Genomic DNA, 18371 nt, shown 5'->3' with positions numbered 1-18371 from the left:
CCACTTGGAGAGGATAATGTGGGTTACCAAGAATTGCTTACTTGGAGATACGTTCAACGCACATGTGCCTAAGTATGTCATAACAAGCTACCTTCTGAAGCTGGATCATAAGATAGATCTTGGTGTCTATGTAGCTTGCTGACTAAGTAGTTGCCATGTGTCCATATGATTAAAATCCTGCCAAATGAGTACACGAGCTTAATAGGATGAAAGAAACTAAGCTTTCCCAGCAAACATTGTTAAGGGAATGCATTAGCTTTGTGAAATGTCAAATTCCGGCGGCATTGACACACCTAACTTGATAACCCTGCCACATTAACCAGGTAATCTAAGATAAAATAACCCAACGTGTGTATTTTGATAACAATGAAACAGAATGTGAGCCATTGGACCCTGTGAGCCATTGCATGTGGATGGGTATAAAGATGGGCAATCTATTTTGGCCACAAATGCCATTTTTTTCTCCCTTCGCACTCATGGACCTTGTAGCCCTTGTGATCACTTTCGCAACATTAAATAAAATTTGCAGAAAATATACATTCCAGTGATTATAACTGATGCTAGACATTTAATGAGGCCCCATTGTCACTTGTAGTTAAGCCTAAAATGGTATCCGCAGCAAGAGGTGCCCTGCACACAATCATACATCTTTTACAGGTCACAAATCCCATAACCACTACTTTTGTCAAATAGAAGATTTCCCAAATGTACGGCCCTGAACTATCAACCACTCACCAGGTGTCTGCACTTGGATAAAGTGCAGCCTGTGCACCAAAGCACGATACTAACATATCTGTATTTACAACTCCAGGATTCAAGGCAACCACTGTTACACCTTGTGGAACCTCTTTAGCTACGGCTTGTGTAAGTCCTTCAATGGCCCATTTCGACGCACAATATGGAGCAACCTGCCTGAAGCCAAAGCATAAGAGTCTCTCTCTCTCTCTCTCTCTCTCTCTCTCTCTCCTAGTGCTGTGATTGCATTAACACAGAGACGTGCAGCAGTGGAAGAAACACAAACACGCTCACTAATAACCTAACGCTAAACTTGTATTATGTACAATGAATAAAAGTACAACTAAATGTTCAAAGTACAAAGGTGATAAATCCATGTTGATCGAGTGTAAGGTCTCCACAGACCATGCCCAAGGATTACCTGACCTAGAACCGAAACCCTAACGAGGTTTCACAAATCCAATGCATTGCATGACCGCGATGGATTGTGGCTAGCGACTCACCACCCAACCGTAGATTCAGTGCCTCGAACCACCCCCCCAGCCTGGAGTCTAATTGCTGGGAGCCTGCTTGGTACCAATGGCACCAACCTAGCACCCCATATCACTAGGCCAAACCACCAACCTTGCAGCTCCATGGCCACAAGATCCTAAACGTTGTCTTGGTCGCCCGAGGCCACCGCATGACTAATTGACCTCTTGTGTCTAATAAGTGACACAGTAATAACCTGGCTATTCTTGGACTTTGCTTTATTTATTAGCTTTCCTGCTTTATTTATAAGCTTTCGGCCATTATTAGTCCTAGGCTATTAATTATAAGCTTTTAGCCAATCTAGATCTCTTTTTACTTGTGCCCTTAGCCCACATGTGAACCCTCTAGGTCCCCACGCCCTAGCTAAGCCTTAACCCTAATCTTGGGTTAGCCCTAACCCTAATTCTCGGTTAGCACACACCCCGAGCCCTAACCCTAGGCCTGTCATCGTACTCCAAGTTGTAGTGGAATACTTCTATTCTCATGCAAACACTCACTGCCACATGCTTCCCTTTGCTCTCCAATCACATGTGCTCCTGTTTATTGGAGAGCCTTAACTGCAGTGGCTACTTCATGAATAATTGTGGGGCGGGGGGTGCCTATTCATAGACCCCTAGGTGCTAGTCAAGGCCACTCCATGCTAGGTCATTCAATGGTGCTCCATTAAACCTTAAAATAAGGTTGACCATTCCACATGTGGACATCTGACCTTTGGCCAACCCAAAACTACAGCTGCCCAGCACTCTAGCAGCCCAACCTATCAAATTGGCCCAACTGCCCGATGGGCCCTAGGTGTGCACACATGCCAAATGCTGCTACTTACAAGTGGGTCACATTCTCCCCCACTAAAACTACAATTGTCCTTATGTACAGTGTCCATGTGGATTGTCCTCTCAAGTACTGAGAAGGCCCAATCCAAGAATTGTTTAGAGGCCAAGGGGATGTCACTATTTGGGTATCCTCTATGCTTTTGGACCCATGGATGGGCTCCATAGTGTGGACATGTCACCTCATGGCAGGGGACTTACACCTACGCCAAGGGTCATCTAGACTGGCACTTCATGGTAGGGGACTGATGTCTACACCAAGGCCCAGTAGGCTGATATGAGAGGTTGGGGATTTTGCTCCACGGCCACATCTAGATTATAGTATTCCGGTTGACCTAGGGACGTAATGTCTACGCCCAAAATGACCCCCTACTACAAGCTAAATGAAAGGGAGATTATCTTACACATTCTTATGCATGGCATACTTGCATGCTTGGAACTGTTTTCGTGTGAAAAAATTTACTCCCTACAAGGTCTATGTCTAATTTACAAGCAGGGGACACCCTCTTGTGAACCATGCAAGTGAATCTCTATTCTAACTTGTAGACAAGTGGTAGGTGTGACTCTAAACTCTTTGTTTAAACTTACTAGAGTTATAGTTCACTGGGTTGTTTTGCAAGTCCACACTTCATTAAAGTACAGCCGGACAACTTATAAGTGAGTTTGGGCATCCACACTCCATTAAAGAGCATGTAGACACTTATTGGATGGCGGTCGACCAGACTCTCATAAATTAGACGCTCTTTTAATTAAAAGGTGGTGGTGAAGGCTATATGCAAGCTTCAGAACGGTCGATCACAAGATCACGAGGGGCTTATGGCTGAGCACCTCTCTTATGCAGGCAACACCCTGGCACCCCTCCTAGTCCATATGTTTAATAAGGCCCTCTCAGGGGGCTTTCCCCCCACCTGATCATCACAAACTATTGTGCCTATCCATAAGGTGGCAAACCCCATGGATCCTAATAACTACAGAACCATCATGATCGGCCATATCTTGGCCAAACTCTATGGGTCTATACTTGGGTTTGACCTTAGCACACTAGCAGAGAGAGAAATACAGGGTACCAGGGCAGGCAGGATTCAAGAGGACCCTCTCAATGCTGGATCACATATTCATGCTTTGGGCTATCATCGAGCAAGCCGAGACAGATGACCATCGACTATATTGTTGCTTTGTGGACTTCCACAAAGCTTTTTATACAGTGTCTCGGACTCATCTCCTACAAATGAACGAGGCCACTATGAGTTTATGCTGATGCCATCCGGACTCACCAATTGTCACATGCACCCCGCATTGGAGTGCTATGTGACACACTGGCTCTACATCAGTGCACCATTCATCATTAGGATTTACCTTTGTAGGAATATTTTGTCGTATGCCGTGGCCCCATTGTGAGCCCCAATCCGGGACATGTCAGGCACGAGCTACGTTGGTTAATCTCCACAGCCATAGAGAGTATGCATGTGTCAGTTCTCTTACTGTTAACCCATTCCTAGGGTTAACAAGATCTACCGCCATTATTATACATCAAGGAGTCACGATAGATACACCAAAGGATTATACATTAAAGATATGAAGCAATAGTGTCCAAAGCTACAACTTGAACACGTGCTCGTAATGGTGTGACGGAGTATTTATGGCGATTCCCGCTTCAAGAGCGTGTGATAGCAAGTTAGGATGAAGTCCTAAGTGATATACTTCATGGATATATTATGAGAGTAATCATTGTAATAGCATTAGGCCTCTTATGAGCCTAAAGTACTCGGCCAACCAGAGTTTAAGTGAGTGTGAACACTATGGCCATGTATATAAGTGAATATCTCTCATAATACAATATACTCTTCCATTGTGCAATTGAGTCTTGCTCTTGCTAATCCTCTTGCTAATCTCTCTCCCTAATGCATGCTAGTGAGTGTGTGTGAGTGACGTGAGGTGAGAGGAGGGACGAGTACCCGTAGTGTGACATGGCGGTGTGACAACGCTCGCGGAAGGCGCAGTGGAATTACTTCTCAAGGAGTTATAGAGCTTGGAGACCTCAAGGGTTACGAGCTCGACCATTGGAAAAATCCTCACGACAGTTACGATTCACCAGGTAATCTCTTGTTGGATGTGTTTCAAGGGAAGTTAGGATAAGCCATAACATTTTTGGCGCCGCTGTCGAGAGCCATCTCTTGGCTTTTTCCATCGTTTTTTTTCTAATCTACGCATTACCCATTATCCATTATCTTGATTAATGGTTTCCCATGATGAAAAAGATGTAGATTTGATGGTGATTTGGTGTAGAATAGCTCTCTTTTTTGTTTTTATAAAGAATGATTTTTGCTTAATTTTTAGCTTAATTTGTTGTTTTTATTGTTGTTATTGTGGTTTTTCATGTTCTTAGGGCCTGCACATAGTTTGTATTAAGCATCCATTGCATCAAACAATTTTAAAAAATTTCTCAAAACCATCAAAAAACCCTTGAATTCGATTAATTTCTCTTAATGGATTGATTTTTGTCATTAAAGGTGATTAATCTTGTTCAAGGGACTCAAAAGTTAGAAAATATGTGAATTGGGATGAAAATTGATCATGTGAGTAATTGAAATTAGTATTTTTGAGTGTTTTGAGAGCATCTAAATGCATCAAAACACCTAATTACATCAATTCCTTCATCAATTGGAACAATTTGACTCTCTTTGCCTAATTTTACCTTAAAAGAAGATACCAAAATTAAGAGTCTAATTAATATGCTATTTTAGATTAATTTACACAATTGTTGATGCACATAACTTAGCATTCCGTTACTCTATCTAATGATGTGCTCAATTGTATGAATTAATCACAGATTAGTGACTAATTAGAGTCCTTGATTAGTATAAAAAAGAGAAGAATTAATCTTTGATTAATTATTAACCACTTTTTTACATAACTCATTAAGGCTAAATAAGCATTCAATGAGTAGATGCTCATGAGTTGTCAAATTGTTTATTTTGGGAGTCATTTATGAAAGATGTAAGGGGTGTCATAAAAAAGTTGACTTTTTTGATTCCCACTTACCTTTTTGAAAAAATGCCCATATCTCCTTAATTTTAAATTCAAAAAATACCCCCCCTTCTCTCCTCCAAAACAAGAAAATTCATATTTCTCACTAGACTTAAAAAAAAAATCAAAAAAATGATTTACGCGTGAACCATTTTCTGTACTTTCATGCCTTAAGGTTTCACAGCGTGAAACAAGGTTCACGAGTTTTTTTAATTAAATTTAATTTTTCCGTAAAGTTCGGTTCACGGCGTGAAACCTCAAGTATTTTACGATATGAAATAAGGTTCATGCAAAATAAAAATTTAAAAAAATTAAAAAAATTAAAAAAATCAAGAAAATAGTTCACGCGTGAACCATTTTCTGTACTCACACCTTAAGGTTTCGTGAATCATTTTCTGTACTCACACCTTAAGGTTTCACGATGTGAAACAAGATTCACACCCCAAAAAAAATTTATTTAATTTTTACGTTAAGTTTGGTTCACAACGGAAAATCCGAAGATTTCACAGTGTAGATCAAGGTTCACGCAAAAAAAAAACAAAAAAAACAAATATAATTTTTTCATGAAGTCGAGTTCACGGCATGAAACACTAAGTGTTAACACTAGCATTTCACGACGTGAAAATAATTTGAAATTGATAAAATTTGTGATATCCGCTTTACGCCATGAACTGCACCACCCTGCTAGTGTCAAATCCCCACGGATCTCCTCGTGATCGTTCCTGGTACGAGACTCGAATCCTGCAAACAAACGAACAAACAAACAACAAGGGGGTGCAGGCCTGACTCACCACCCAACCATGACAACCGTGGGCGAGCCCACAGTCTTGGCTGTCCCCACCGAGCCACGAGCTGAGCTAGCTAGATTGACGTACCGACCAATCTCCTCTTCGCGACGTCCCATACCGCCACGAAGCTACCCTCGCGGGCCTCGAGATTACTACCGGCCTCGGCTGCGTAAAGCAGGTGCACGTCTGCACTAGATCCAGGCTCCAAGACCATAGAGCTCTCACAAACTCGCGAGACTCTATATCCCAATAACTAACCTTGGCCACCCTTTTATAGGCTCTTGGCCGGTCATCGGGCGTCCACACTTGGACGCCGGCCCGTCCATACTTGGGTACCCGCCCGTTAGTTTATCCCTAACTCAGCTCGTCAATCAGCCTGCCTAGCTCCAAGCTTTCCCAAGCCTCGAAACTAGTCTTGCGTGCGTGTAGCACACGGTAGATACACACTGTGCACACCTTCCTCTAAGAGCTCACTCCTGAGCCCACTAAAAAGCCAGGGTAATCTCTCTGAAGAGTAGTTAATGTCTCCCATGTAGCGTCCTCCTCAACACGATCCTTCCACTTGATCTTTTATTCCGTGATAAGCGTATTACGTAATCTTCTTTCACGAAATCCAAGAATCCTTTCAGGTTCGTGCGGAACAAATGTCATGTCCTCGACATCTATAATTTCTTGGAAGTAACTAACTGATCTGTTCCACCCAAGTCTACTGACATGAAATACAAGATGAACTTTCACATGAGAATGTTGGGTGTTGGACTCACACACTGACACACACAAACCTGCACATTAGGGTTAGGTGCAAGGTTGAGAAGCTCACACACAGAAATGAGAGAGAGAGAGAGAGAGAGCCAAAAGTGTGGTATCCACAAAATGCAAGTCAACCCTTGCATGTGTGCCACATCCATATAATATAGAAGTACAAAATATTATATGTTAGAGTGTCCTTTCACACTTGATGTCCAAGGGGAAAAACCACATGGGAAAAAGTGCCCTTGGTGAAGCCCTGTTCACACATAGCACTACCATAAGTGAGCATATGCCTAGTTCACACATAGCACTACCATAAGTGAGCATATGCCTACAAATCCCCCCTGTAGTGGAAGTGTGAACCTGTACAAGGTAGCAGATCACTCTCTGTATGAGAGTAAGCCCAAAGCTTTGCGGAAAGCTTCAAACTTTTCTCGAGGTAAAGCCTTTGTGAATAGATCTGCAACATTATCCTGTGTAGGGTAATAAGATAAACTGATCTCCCCTGCATGTAGCCTCTCTCTGACATAGTGATAATGAATCTCTATGTGCTTGGTACGTGCATGAAATACTGGATTTCGTGCCACGACCATAGCACTCTGGCTATCAGTGAGAATGGTGGTGGGTGTCTGCTGACACTCACGAAGATCAGCCAATAGTCTCCTCAACCATACACAATCTACTGTAGCTGTAAAGACTGCCCTGTACTCAGCCTCACAAGTAGATGTAGCAACAGTGGGTTGCTTTTTACTCAACCAAGATATGCATGAGCTGCCAAGAAAAAAACAATTCCCACTGGTGGATTGCCTGGTATCATAATCACCAGCCCAATCTGAATCACTGTATGCATAAAGCTGCAAGCTGCCCCCCCTGGGATAGAACAAACCAAGATCCAGGGTACCCTTAAGATATCGAAAAATGCGTTTGACTGCTTGCCAATGCTTTGTGCCTGGGCTGTGCATGAATTTGCTCAACAAAGACACCCCAAAAGATATGTCTGGCCTCGTGTTACACAAGTAAATGAGGCATCCCACTGCCTGGCTATAAAGACCGGCTTCAAAAGGCTCTCCAATATCATGCATAGTAAGCCGTACACCTGGTTCTACCGGAGTAGAAATGGGCTTACATTCATCCATGTGAAACCTTTTTAGCAAACTTTTTATGTACTTAGTTTGCTGCATAACAATGCCATCATCTGTATGCATAAACTGTATGCCGAGATAGTAGTGTAAAGGCCCCAAATCTGACATATCAAATTCAGCTTTCAAATCAGCTTTGAAATCTGAAATTTGTGCTTTGCTTGTACCTGTAATGAGCATGTCATCTACATACAAGATGACTATGAGAATATCGGCATCGGTTTTCTTCACATACAATGTGCTTTCAGCTGAACTATTCTCAAAACCTTGGCTGGTTAGATGAGCATGTATCTTATCATACCAAGCTCTTGGAGCTTGTTTTAACCCATACAATGCTTTGTGCAACCTGCATACTTTATGTTCCTCACCAGGAACTACAAAACCAATGGGCTGATTTACATATACTTCCTCCTGTAAATCCCCATTTAAGAATGCAGTTTTGATATCCAATTGATGCACTTTTCATCCTTTATGTGCAGCCAATGCAATCACAGATCTTATTGTGGTCATTCTCGAAGTAGGAGCAAAAGTCTCTTCATAATCTATTCCCTTTTTCTGGGAGTAGCCTTTAGCCACAAGTCTTGCTTTGTACCTGTCAATAGTACCATCAGACTTTCTTTTGACTTTGTACACCCACTTTGTGCCAATTACATGCTTGCCTTTAGGCAATTCCACAAGATCCCATGTATTATTCTTCATGATAGAAGAAATTTCAGCTTGCATAGCTTGCAACCAATGCTCATTCTCATGTGCTTCTTCATAAGAAGAAGGCTCTTCTGAATCAAAGAGACCACCCATTGCGAATGCAGACTCCCCACGATGTACATTCAAGGCATGGCTGGAACTAGCCCTTGTTCTACCTGTGAGTGGAGCTGCAAGTTTGCTTTCTTGCAAAGTTTTCAGCAACCATCTTGGCACTGACTTGGCTGTGTCTATGGCTGTTTGCTCTTCCCTGACAAGATCTTCCACTTCTTCCACAGAAGGGGGCTGAATTGCTGGCTGTTCCACATGTTCTACATGTGGATTTTCTTGTGTAGGGGCTGGCTGATCTGAATCGCCCCTAATTGCAATGGGTAAAAGTCCATCAAACATGTCTTGGGTGGGCGAGCTGGTGGCGGGCAGCAGCCGTGGGCCAGCACGGGAAGCGCTGATGTGGCGAACAGCGTTGACGATGCGCTGGAGTCGTACAAAAGGCCACGGGGTAGCACGCACGGAGGCCGGAGCGGAACGGCAACGCGAACGGTAGTCGACGGCCGGAACTGGGCAGTCGAAACGGAAGACGGTGACGGCAGGCGCGAACGGGCGTTGGGACGGCCAGCCTGCAGCCGTCGACGGAATGGGACGGCGATGCCTGAGCTGAGCGTCGACGGGCCTTGACTGGTGGCCCTGACGGGACCACGGCAGCCGTTGAGGGCTGTGACGGCGGTGGTCGACCGGATGACGCCGACGGTGCCCAGGTTCACTACGGAGCTGGGCGGCGCAGGTGGTGTGGAGGGGGAGCCTGGGCGGCGGCGGGAGCAGGCGCCGGCTAGAGTTGGCAGAACCGCCCGCGAGCTGGGCGGAGGCGGTGGGCTCCCCACTAGCGCCGCCCGTCTCTGGCGGCCGGACGGTGGAGCAACTGGACGGAACCGGCGGACGGAAACCTTTGACGGACGGCGACGGAAATTCGCAGTCGACGGAAAAACACAGCATCGACGGAATTTTGCAGTTTTTTCTGCAGTTTCTGCACAGCCACCACTCCAGGGCCAGCTCCCAGCTCTGATACCAAATGTTGGGTGTTGGACTCACACACTCACACACACAAACCTGCACATTAGGGTTGGGTGCAAGGTTGAGAAGCTCACACACAGAAATGAGAGAGAGAGAGAGAGAGAGAGAGCCAAAAGTGTGGTATCCACAAAATGCAAGTCAACCCTTGCATGTGTGCCACATCCATATAATATAGAAGTACAAAATATTATATGTTAGAGTGTCCTTTCACACTTGATGTCCAAGGGGAAAAACCACATGGGAAAAAGTGCCCTTGGTTAAGCCCTGTTCACACATAGCACTACCATAAGTGAGCATATGCCTACAGAGAGGGTAAATCCAATTCATATGCAACTGAACCAATCCGTCGTGTAACACGAAATGGTCCACAGTATCTAGGGGATAATTTCGGAGATCGACCCGTCCGTAAAGTCTCGAAATCTTTCGGAACTCGCAAATACACCATCGTTGCTTCAAAGAACTCTCTAGGTAAACGATGTCTATTAGAATAAAATCTGTCTCGGTCTTGAGCACTTCTAATAGATTTCTTCGCAACTTGTAACATTTCCTGCATATCTTGCAAAAAATTACGTGCTGCATCATGCTGAAGTCCTGAGAATCATACTGTAACAGGTGATCTAGGTTGAAAACCATACATAAGCATGAATCTCGAGGCCCGCGAGGGTAGCTTCGTGGCGGTATGGGACGTCGCGAAGAGGAGATTGGTAGGTACGTCAACCTAGTTAGCTCAGCTCGTGGCTCGGTGGGGATAGCCAAGACTGTGGGCTCGCCCACGGCTGTCATGGTTGGGTGGTGAGTCAGGCCTGCACTCCCTTGTTGTTTGTTTGTTCGTTTGTTTGCAGGATTCGAGTCTCGTACCAAGAACCATCACGAGGATTTGACAGCTAGTTTATGACGTGAAAGGAGATCCATCGGCGCAAAGAAAAAAAGATTTTGGAAAACACCCATGTTTGGAGGCTCGTATCTCCTAAACCGTGAATCCGATGAAGGCGCTCTAGGGCTCATCGAAAAGCTGACATTGAGCTCTCAACTTTGGTCTCGGCCGTCCAAAGTTAAAATCGATCGTTTTGGCCTCCGACCAGCAGTCTCAAAATTCAACCCGAAAATCGAGGTAAAAAAATAATCCAAAAAGCATGAAAAATCGCAAAAAACAGCATAAAAACGACTTCGAACCATATTCGAGCTACTTTTTGAGGGTATAAACGACAAAATCACGAACGACTCAGGGAGACAAAGTTGTATTACTCCAAAAATACTACAACTCTCTCATACAAAGTTTTTCAAAATTCCTTTTGGAACACCCTAAAAAACATACTGCGAAACAGGGAAAAAATTCTCAAAAAAATTTTTCGTCTTGAGGCTGATGGAAAATAGGTTTTATGACCTCTCCGAAGTTACTAGCATGCACTTTTTCTGAAAAAATATCTCTAAGAGGTCGTTCACGTGCGTATAGCACCTGAGCTAATTATAGCCAATGGACACTCTTTTGACCCAACAAAGAGAACGCCAGGTCTCTTGAGGCTGTAACAGACTGTGAGAAAATTTAAAATTTTAAAAAAAAACGTGTACTTGCTAATTAAGGAGCATTCAAGCAATCAAACATGACAATGATAGAGAGATTGTCAGGGATCACACAAGGACTGAACCCAATGGCTGACATCTTCGAGCCATTGAGATCTATGCTCCAAATGTACCTCCCAATACCATTGGCCATGTCTAACAAGCGTGTCATCAGGTTTTACACCCCCTGTCACTTCAATCCCACCGGGCTTTGGTCCTTTACCTAACACTCCACAAATTCTATAGGTATCAACTCTTTCCTGGATGCCCACACCTTGGACATACTGACTAGTCTAGGAAGGGGGGTAACCCAAGGACTGAGTGAGTCCCTCCCAACAAGAGCACTCACATACGACCTCAGTGACTCATACAAGAATAAGGCTGTACAGATCTCCAAAATCATGGGAAAATACAACGGAACAATAGATCCTGCTCAATTCATACAAATGTTTCAACAGAGATGTGAAGCCTTTGGAAATCCCAACTGCCCCACCAAGGTACATGCGTTGAACCTATGCTTAGAGAGATACTAGTTGATGGTTCATCACATTGATGCCGGCGATCAAGACCAACTTCAAAACCTTGAAAACAGCCTTTATCCACGGTTTTTCAAGACAAGATAATCAATGGAGTGCAGCAAAAGAACTCTATTCAATTAAGCGTAAACCAAATGAATTAGAGACTTTATCCTTCGGATAAAACTCTTGGACTCACATCGTGAGTCCAAGAGTTTTATCCGAAGTGAGTCTCTAATGAATCCATTAGAGAATTTATCCTTCGGATAAAACTCTTGGACTCACGATGTGAGTCATGGAAAAAATTAAATGATTCTCAATTGAAGAGATGTTTCATGATGGGCTTAAAGAATAACAGCTTATACAACTTAATTCATTGTATCCAACCGAAAAACATTGGATCAATGTTGTAAAGAAGTAGTACGTTTAGATGACAACATATTGAAAGATGATCATACTACGAGATGTTTCTCATCTAAACCAAGTGAAGTGATAGCAAAAGATAGATTGATCTCGGAATTATCATTCCTTGAATTCTATGCAACCTTGCTTAAAAGCTTTCAATCAACATCTTTAAGAGAGGATGAAATCCTTCACAGCCAAACATCCTTAATGCCTCTACAAGTGAGGAACAAAATGCCTTGTGTTAAGTTCGATCATTACAACCATCCTAATCCCCACTGTGCATACAAGGCATCTTTTTTTCTGTACTGCATATATTGTAAATCCTTTGATCATGATACTACAAAGTGTTCCAATTCATCAACAATTGAATCAAAACCTCCATCTCCCGTGCACCAAACAGAAACAGTCCACAGGATAGAAACTGCTCAGGAAGCAGTTAATCCAACACTTTAGGTGTTTCTATTGTCGTGGACCTCACAAAGTGGCAAACTGCACAGTTTGGAATACTTCCATGTCCATAGTCACTGACACTTTGCAACCCATGTGTGAACGATGTGGCATTGACCACACGTTTCAAGATTGCCCAAGACGAGTTGCTTCAATGCAACTTGTCTCACACAATACAACTCTTAACATCTTAAGTGTACAAAACGGGCAATTGTCCACGGTACCCTTGAATGTGCTTACATGCTTACAAGCCAAGGCACAAGAAACGATAAAAACGAACGCAAAAGACAATACCTTAACATGGGTAGAAGAACATGCTTTAAAGTAGAACCCAAAAGAAAAAGACAATACCTCAACATGGGTAGAAGAACATGCTTAAAGTAGAACCCAAAAGAAAAAGCAAAACCTTCTAAACCCAAGAAAAACAAGGAGCAACAAACTATCGACACCAAGTTTGAATTAAAGGACAGGAAAAAGGAGCCTGTGGAGGACATAAATCCAAAAGAAGACATAAAACCAAAAAAGCCAAAAGCTAAACGTGATGCAGAAGCATTCACCTCAAAGACCACCACTCAAACCACAAAAACCAGATGTGCAACACAGGATACAAAAGCCCAAAAGAGAATTCAATCTCTTCGCATGGACAAACATAATGAAAAACTGAAAATCCAAAAACCTCAGCACCAAACGCATTAGCTACCAATTTAAAATGTTCATCAAAGATGGATGCCTGTGCATGTGCTTCAACAACAAGGATACTATGATAGTAATCCCATCATATGGTTGCCAAAATCGAACAACGTGGAGAAAGTCTCACCACAGACTTCAACCCCAACAGCTTCACCTAAAGTTCGACAAGAATGGAGGCCAAAACAACACCAAGCAGTCACTCAACCACTCTCGTGCATTCAGCATCTACACAAGAGCTTGGGTGTTCAAACAACCCCAATGGTAACTAACCAGCAGTCTTACCTACCGCCTCGACAACATTTGAGTCAAAAATTCAAGAATCAATTCCCACATTTGCAATGGAGACTTATGAGCCTATCAGAGATAAACTCAAAATGCTCTTTTCACCCCTCTGGATGTGAAGTATAAGTGCAGAAGCTACGCGGCAGACATAAGAACCTATTCTCTAAAAAAAAGAACCTGTTGCTCGCAAGGTGGTAACAAAAAAAAAACATACACACAAACGCAAGGGAGTCACACATATGGTCTATCAAATAACTCCCAAGGATCTTAAAGAGCCATTATATTAAGCTTATAGCTTACTCTTCTTTTGGCTCTGATAATGTAACAACTGCTCCATGAGTACATATCCATACTCATGCACTGGAGGACATTGGCACCAAAGTCTCACCATCAACAACTTTCCAGATCCATCTCTGGATGGGGAGACCATGGTGGGCAAAAGCCTGGTCAATGTTACAACCCATCGCCTAGAATTTTCCTTCAAATCTCTCCAAACGACACTACCATCTTTACAAATCAATGATCTTCAATCCTTAGTGAAGATATCTATATTAGCCTCGCAAGTCGACGTAATTCTTTCAATCCTCGCCAACAAGTGGCTACTTAAACACAAAGCAGTTCAATAAGAGTCTATATGACTCACTTCTTGTACTTCATGTATATCTACTTCATAAGAGCACTTAAATATACATAAAAACATAAAAAGCACATGGAAAGAAGCATGCAAGAACAGATCCTCCTCAACAACATTTGACAAGAATCCTACTACACAATGGGACATCATCGAAGGCCAATTTCTTCAAATGATGAATGTCGCATCAATGAATCAAATGAGGATTTGAGAATCACCATCTCGTTTTAATAATTATGTCTGCGTTCCTCCGGATCCTTCCCTCTCTTCTCTCCCATTATTAACATCTCCTAGTGTCCCCACTAATACAAATCACATGTATCCTTGCTTATGATTACCAAAAACAAAGTGAGCCAAAAAAAAAAAACAGAGCTCACAAAAATATAAAAATGCAAACCCCCCCCTCTCACCCCGTTAGGAATTCCCAATAAATCACTAACCTTTTCATTCACTAACTAGCTTTTCTTATTCCTTTCGGAGAAACAAAGACCATTGAACGTCACTCAACATCAAAGCCATCAACAAAGCTTATCCATTCTCCCCACACAAAGGTCTTCAACGCGATCATGAGGACGTGATCGCTATCAAGAAGGAGAGATGTTAGCCCATTCCTACGGTTAACAAGTCTACCGCCATTATCTTACATCAAGGAGTCACGATAGATACACCAAAGGATCATACATTCAAGATATGAAGCAATAGTGTCCAAAGCTACAACTTGGACGGACGCCCGTAATGGTGTGACGGAGTATTTATGACAATTCCTCCTTCAAGAGCGTGTGGTAACAAGTTAGGATGAAGTCCTAAGTGATGTACTTCATGGATATATTATGAGAGTAGTCATTGTAATAGCATTAGGCCTCTTATGAGCCTAAAGTGCCCGGCCGACCACAGTTTAAGTGAGTGTGAACACTTATGGCCATGTATATAAGTGAATATCTCTCATAATACAACATACTCTCCCATTGTGCAATTGAGTCTTGCTCTTGCTAATCTCTCTCCTTAATGCATGCTAGTGAGTGTGTGTGAGTGAAGTGAGGTGAAAGAAGGGATGAGTACCCGTAGTGCAACGCGGCGGTGTGACAACGCTCGCGAGAGGCGCGGTGGAATTGCTTCTCAAGGAGTTGTAGAGCTTGGAGACCTCAAGGATTACAAGCTCGGCCATTGGGAAGATCCTCACGACAGTTGCGGTTCACCAGGTAATCTCTTGTTGGATGTGTTTCAAGGGGAGTTAGGATGAGCCATAACACTTACCCACTTGGAGAATTCATCAGATAAGTGCATATAGAGTCAATCCTCTTACCCACTTGGAGAATTCATCAGATAAGTGCATAGAGAGTCTGCATGTGTCAGTCCTCTTACCCAGTTAGTGTATTGCCGCGCTAACTTGTGCATGGTGCGCACGATGCAAAAGATGGAATCGGCGAGATAGGTATAGCTTATAAGCTATAAGCATTCAAACTTCAATGTTTATTGAAACTAAATTCTAATACATTGCTTATCACTTGATCATTGTACAATGTAGGTGAATGTGGATGCATTCAAGCTCACAAGGAGCACTCTTGAGAGTGTTAACAAAGAGCAAGATGAGGAGGAGAGGATCTATCAAGATCTCAAGTCGTTTGATCAACGACCTTAGGCCTTGGCCCTCTTTTTGTACTCACTTTTTTGTACTCATGCCTAGCAAGCATCGCACCTCTATGCTTATGTACTTTTGTTTGTCACTTCAAACTTGTTTTTAATGAAATTTTGGTTTGAAACAACTTCTCTAGAGTCTACCCTTCCAAATTGAAAATGTCTATGTTTATAAGTGTTCTTTAATTAAAAAAACCGTATTTTATCATACGGTATCCCAAAATTTCATATTGTACCAAAAATTCTCATACGGTATCGTATTTTCGTACCGTGACAACTATGATCCAAAATTATCTTTTCACAGCTTCAGACCCTTTCCTATCATTAAAAAGATAAATGATGTCTCTATGAAGCTTAAGCTTCCCAATAGTTGGACTATGCATAAGGTTTTTCATGTTTCTTGGTTGAAGCTCTACATTGGTCCAACTTTGCAGGATATTACAGATGAGCAATAACCGGACGTGGCAGACGTAGATGAAGTAATTGAGCCTGAACAGATTCTCCTCCACAGGTGGAAGCATGAATCCGGTCGAAGACAAAGACAATTCTACACAAAGTTTTGAGACTGAGATACCCATGAAGCCATAGTTATCACAGTATGAAAATACGATACCGTACAGTACGGTACGATAAGATACGATACCGTACGAGAATTTTTGGTACGATATGAAATTTTGGGATACCGTATAATAAAATGTTTTTTTTTTCACTTACAAACTTTGGAGCTTCAAGCTTGAATGTGAGGGAAGGTTGGGGAGGGGAGGCCACTTTAAAGGAGTTGCTCAAGAGCTCAAGCCTATAGCCAAGGCAAGCCACACAAAAAAAAAAACGATCGAAAAATAGACAAAAACGATCGAAAAACAGTAAGAAAAACAGTCATATCAGCCAGAGGGGAAGTGCATCTTTCTCCACCCCTTTTGATTCCCACCTTGTACATGAGGTGAGAATGTATCTAGCCCTTCATGGTCGTATTTAGCCCATCGTGCCTGTTTTTTCATTAACTAATAGAAGGATCTATTTCTCGGGGAGAAGGGAGGAAAAAAACATATTGTATAGAGCCGTACCGTACGAACCGTACAGTACGAATTGGTTCGTACCAGTACAAGAAACAACCATGCATGAAGCAATAAAGAGTTCTTTCCCGAGTACCCCCAGCTCCTAGCGGACTACTTGGAAGTGATGAACCTTCCGCCAAGCTAAGCAAGAGGGAATGTCACATGCACCCTGCACTGGAGTGCTATATGACACATTGGCTCTACATCAGTGCACCATTCATCAGTAGGATTTACCTTTTTAGGAATATTTTGTCATATGTTGTGGCCCCATTGTGAGCCCCAATCCGGGACATGTCAGGGATGAGCTACGTAGGTCAGTCTCCACAGCCATAGAGAGTCTGCATGCATCAGTCCTCTTACCCACTTGGAGAATTCATCAGGTACTTAGTATTAGGTATGCATCAATAAGCATCTCATTGCCTATGGGCCAGCCCATGGCCTCAAGAGCCTATCCAAGGGCTGTTCATTGCCCTAGACAACATAGAAGACTGCTCTTGAAGGCCCCTGAGCATCAATCGGCTGCATAAGATTGTGCTCAGCATGCAATCAGTTGCATGACAACAGTCGGCAGCAGTAAAAACATTTTCTCTCATGCACAAGCATTTTTAATAGCATTAAATGCTATTTTTGTCCATGTGCTACTAGCCGACAACCTTATGCTGGCCGAACAACAGCATATGACAATATAAAAGCAAGCACTTCATTCCCCATTCCATCATTCATCATCAACAAAAATCAACATCATTCCCAAGCAGTTCCAACATTCCTGGGGTCTCCACAAAGGGCATCTTCAGCATTCAGCCAACATATGTCCATCCCTCAATTTTGGGGTTGCATAGTGATCATCGAAGAGCCATTCAACGGAGCTTGGATAGCATTTGGCCTGTGTTTGGTCTACATCGTCCTTGCATCTGGCAGTCCTCAATCTTCATTTATACTTATTGTAAGTTCTGCAAAGAATACTATAAGCAAATACTCCTGCTTGCAAGGGGGGCCCTTCAATGGGTAAATTGGGACCCAATACTGTGTCGACTCTTATCTGCTTTCTCTCTCTTCTCTACTTTCTCTGTCACCATTTGGCTACCCAATCAGTCCACCCGTGCTTTCTCATCATGTATGTACATTGGGCTGGTGTCACAGTAACAGGGGACGGAGGGGACGGAGGGCCGGGACGCGGAAACGCCATCCCGAATCGGCATGGCGCTCCAACACGGTCTGGGGACGGGCGGGATACCTTGGGCACCTACATCACAAGGGGACGGCATCCCGGGAACGGCGGAACGGATGTGTGCTATCGGGGACGGGTCTGGAACGGGACGGCGAAATGCTTTTTTTTCCGCTGGTTTTTTGCGCAATTTTTTCACTTTTTTCCCGCCGTTTTTTCGCTTTTTTCCGTTGTTTTTTTCATCGTTTTTTCACCGCTTTTGCTCGTTGCTTCTGCCCATTGGTGGCTGGCAACTGCACCCGTTTCCTCCCGTTGGCACTGTGGCCTGCCGTCACCCGTGACCCGCACCATGCATGAGCCTTGAGGCTTGGAGCCCTAAGCCGCCTATAAGGCTTGAGCTCTCCTCTCTCTCTCCCACT

At 43.2% G+C, this 18371-nt stretch overlaps 1 protein-coding gene across 2 annotated transcripts in view; it reads right to left on the bottom strand.

Annotated features, from left to right (window-relative positions):
• Positions 1-234: 234 nt before the first annotated feature.
• LOC147636923 (NAD(P)-binding Rossmann-fold superfamily protein) overlaps positions 235-18371 on the bottom strand; it is a 34833-nt gene continuing 16696 nt past the window's right edge. For both annotated transcript variants that reach the window (XM_086800510.1, XM_086800509.1), the window contains 2 exons: positions 736-908; positions 235-630 (listed from right to left, as the gene is read on the bottom strand). In XM_086800510.1, the coding sequence (XP_086656636.1) occupies positions 561-630; positions 736-908 (243 nt within the window). In that variant the 3' untranslated portion in view covers positions 235-560. The remainder of the gene's footprint in view (positions 631-735; positions 909-18371) is intronic.

This window comes from Cibotium barometz, chromosome 7, assembly GCF_041138505.1.
Source record: "Cibotium barometz isolate CiBa-2024 chromosome 7, ASM4113850v1, whole genome shotgun sequence".
In the NCBI taxonomy this organism is placed as follows: domain Eukaryota; kingdom Viridiplantae; phylum Streptophyta; class Polypodiopsida; order Cyatheales; family Cibotiaceae; genus Cibotium; species Cibotium barometz.
Note: the sequence above shows the minus strand (reverse complement) of the source record. Positions and strands in the feature narration are given on the sequence as shown.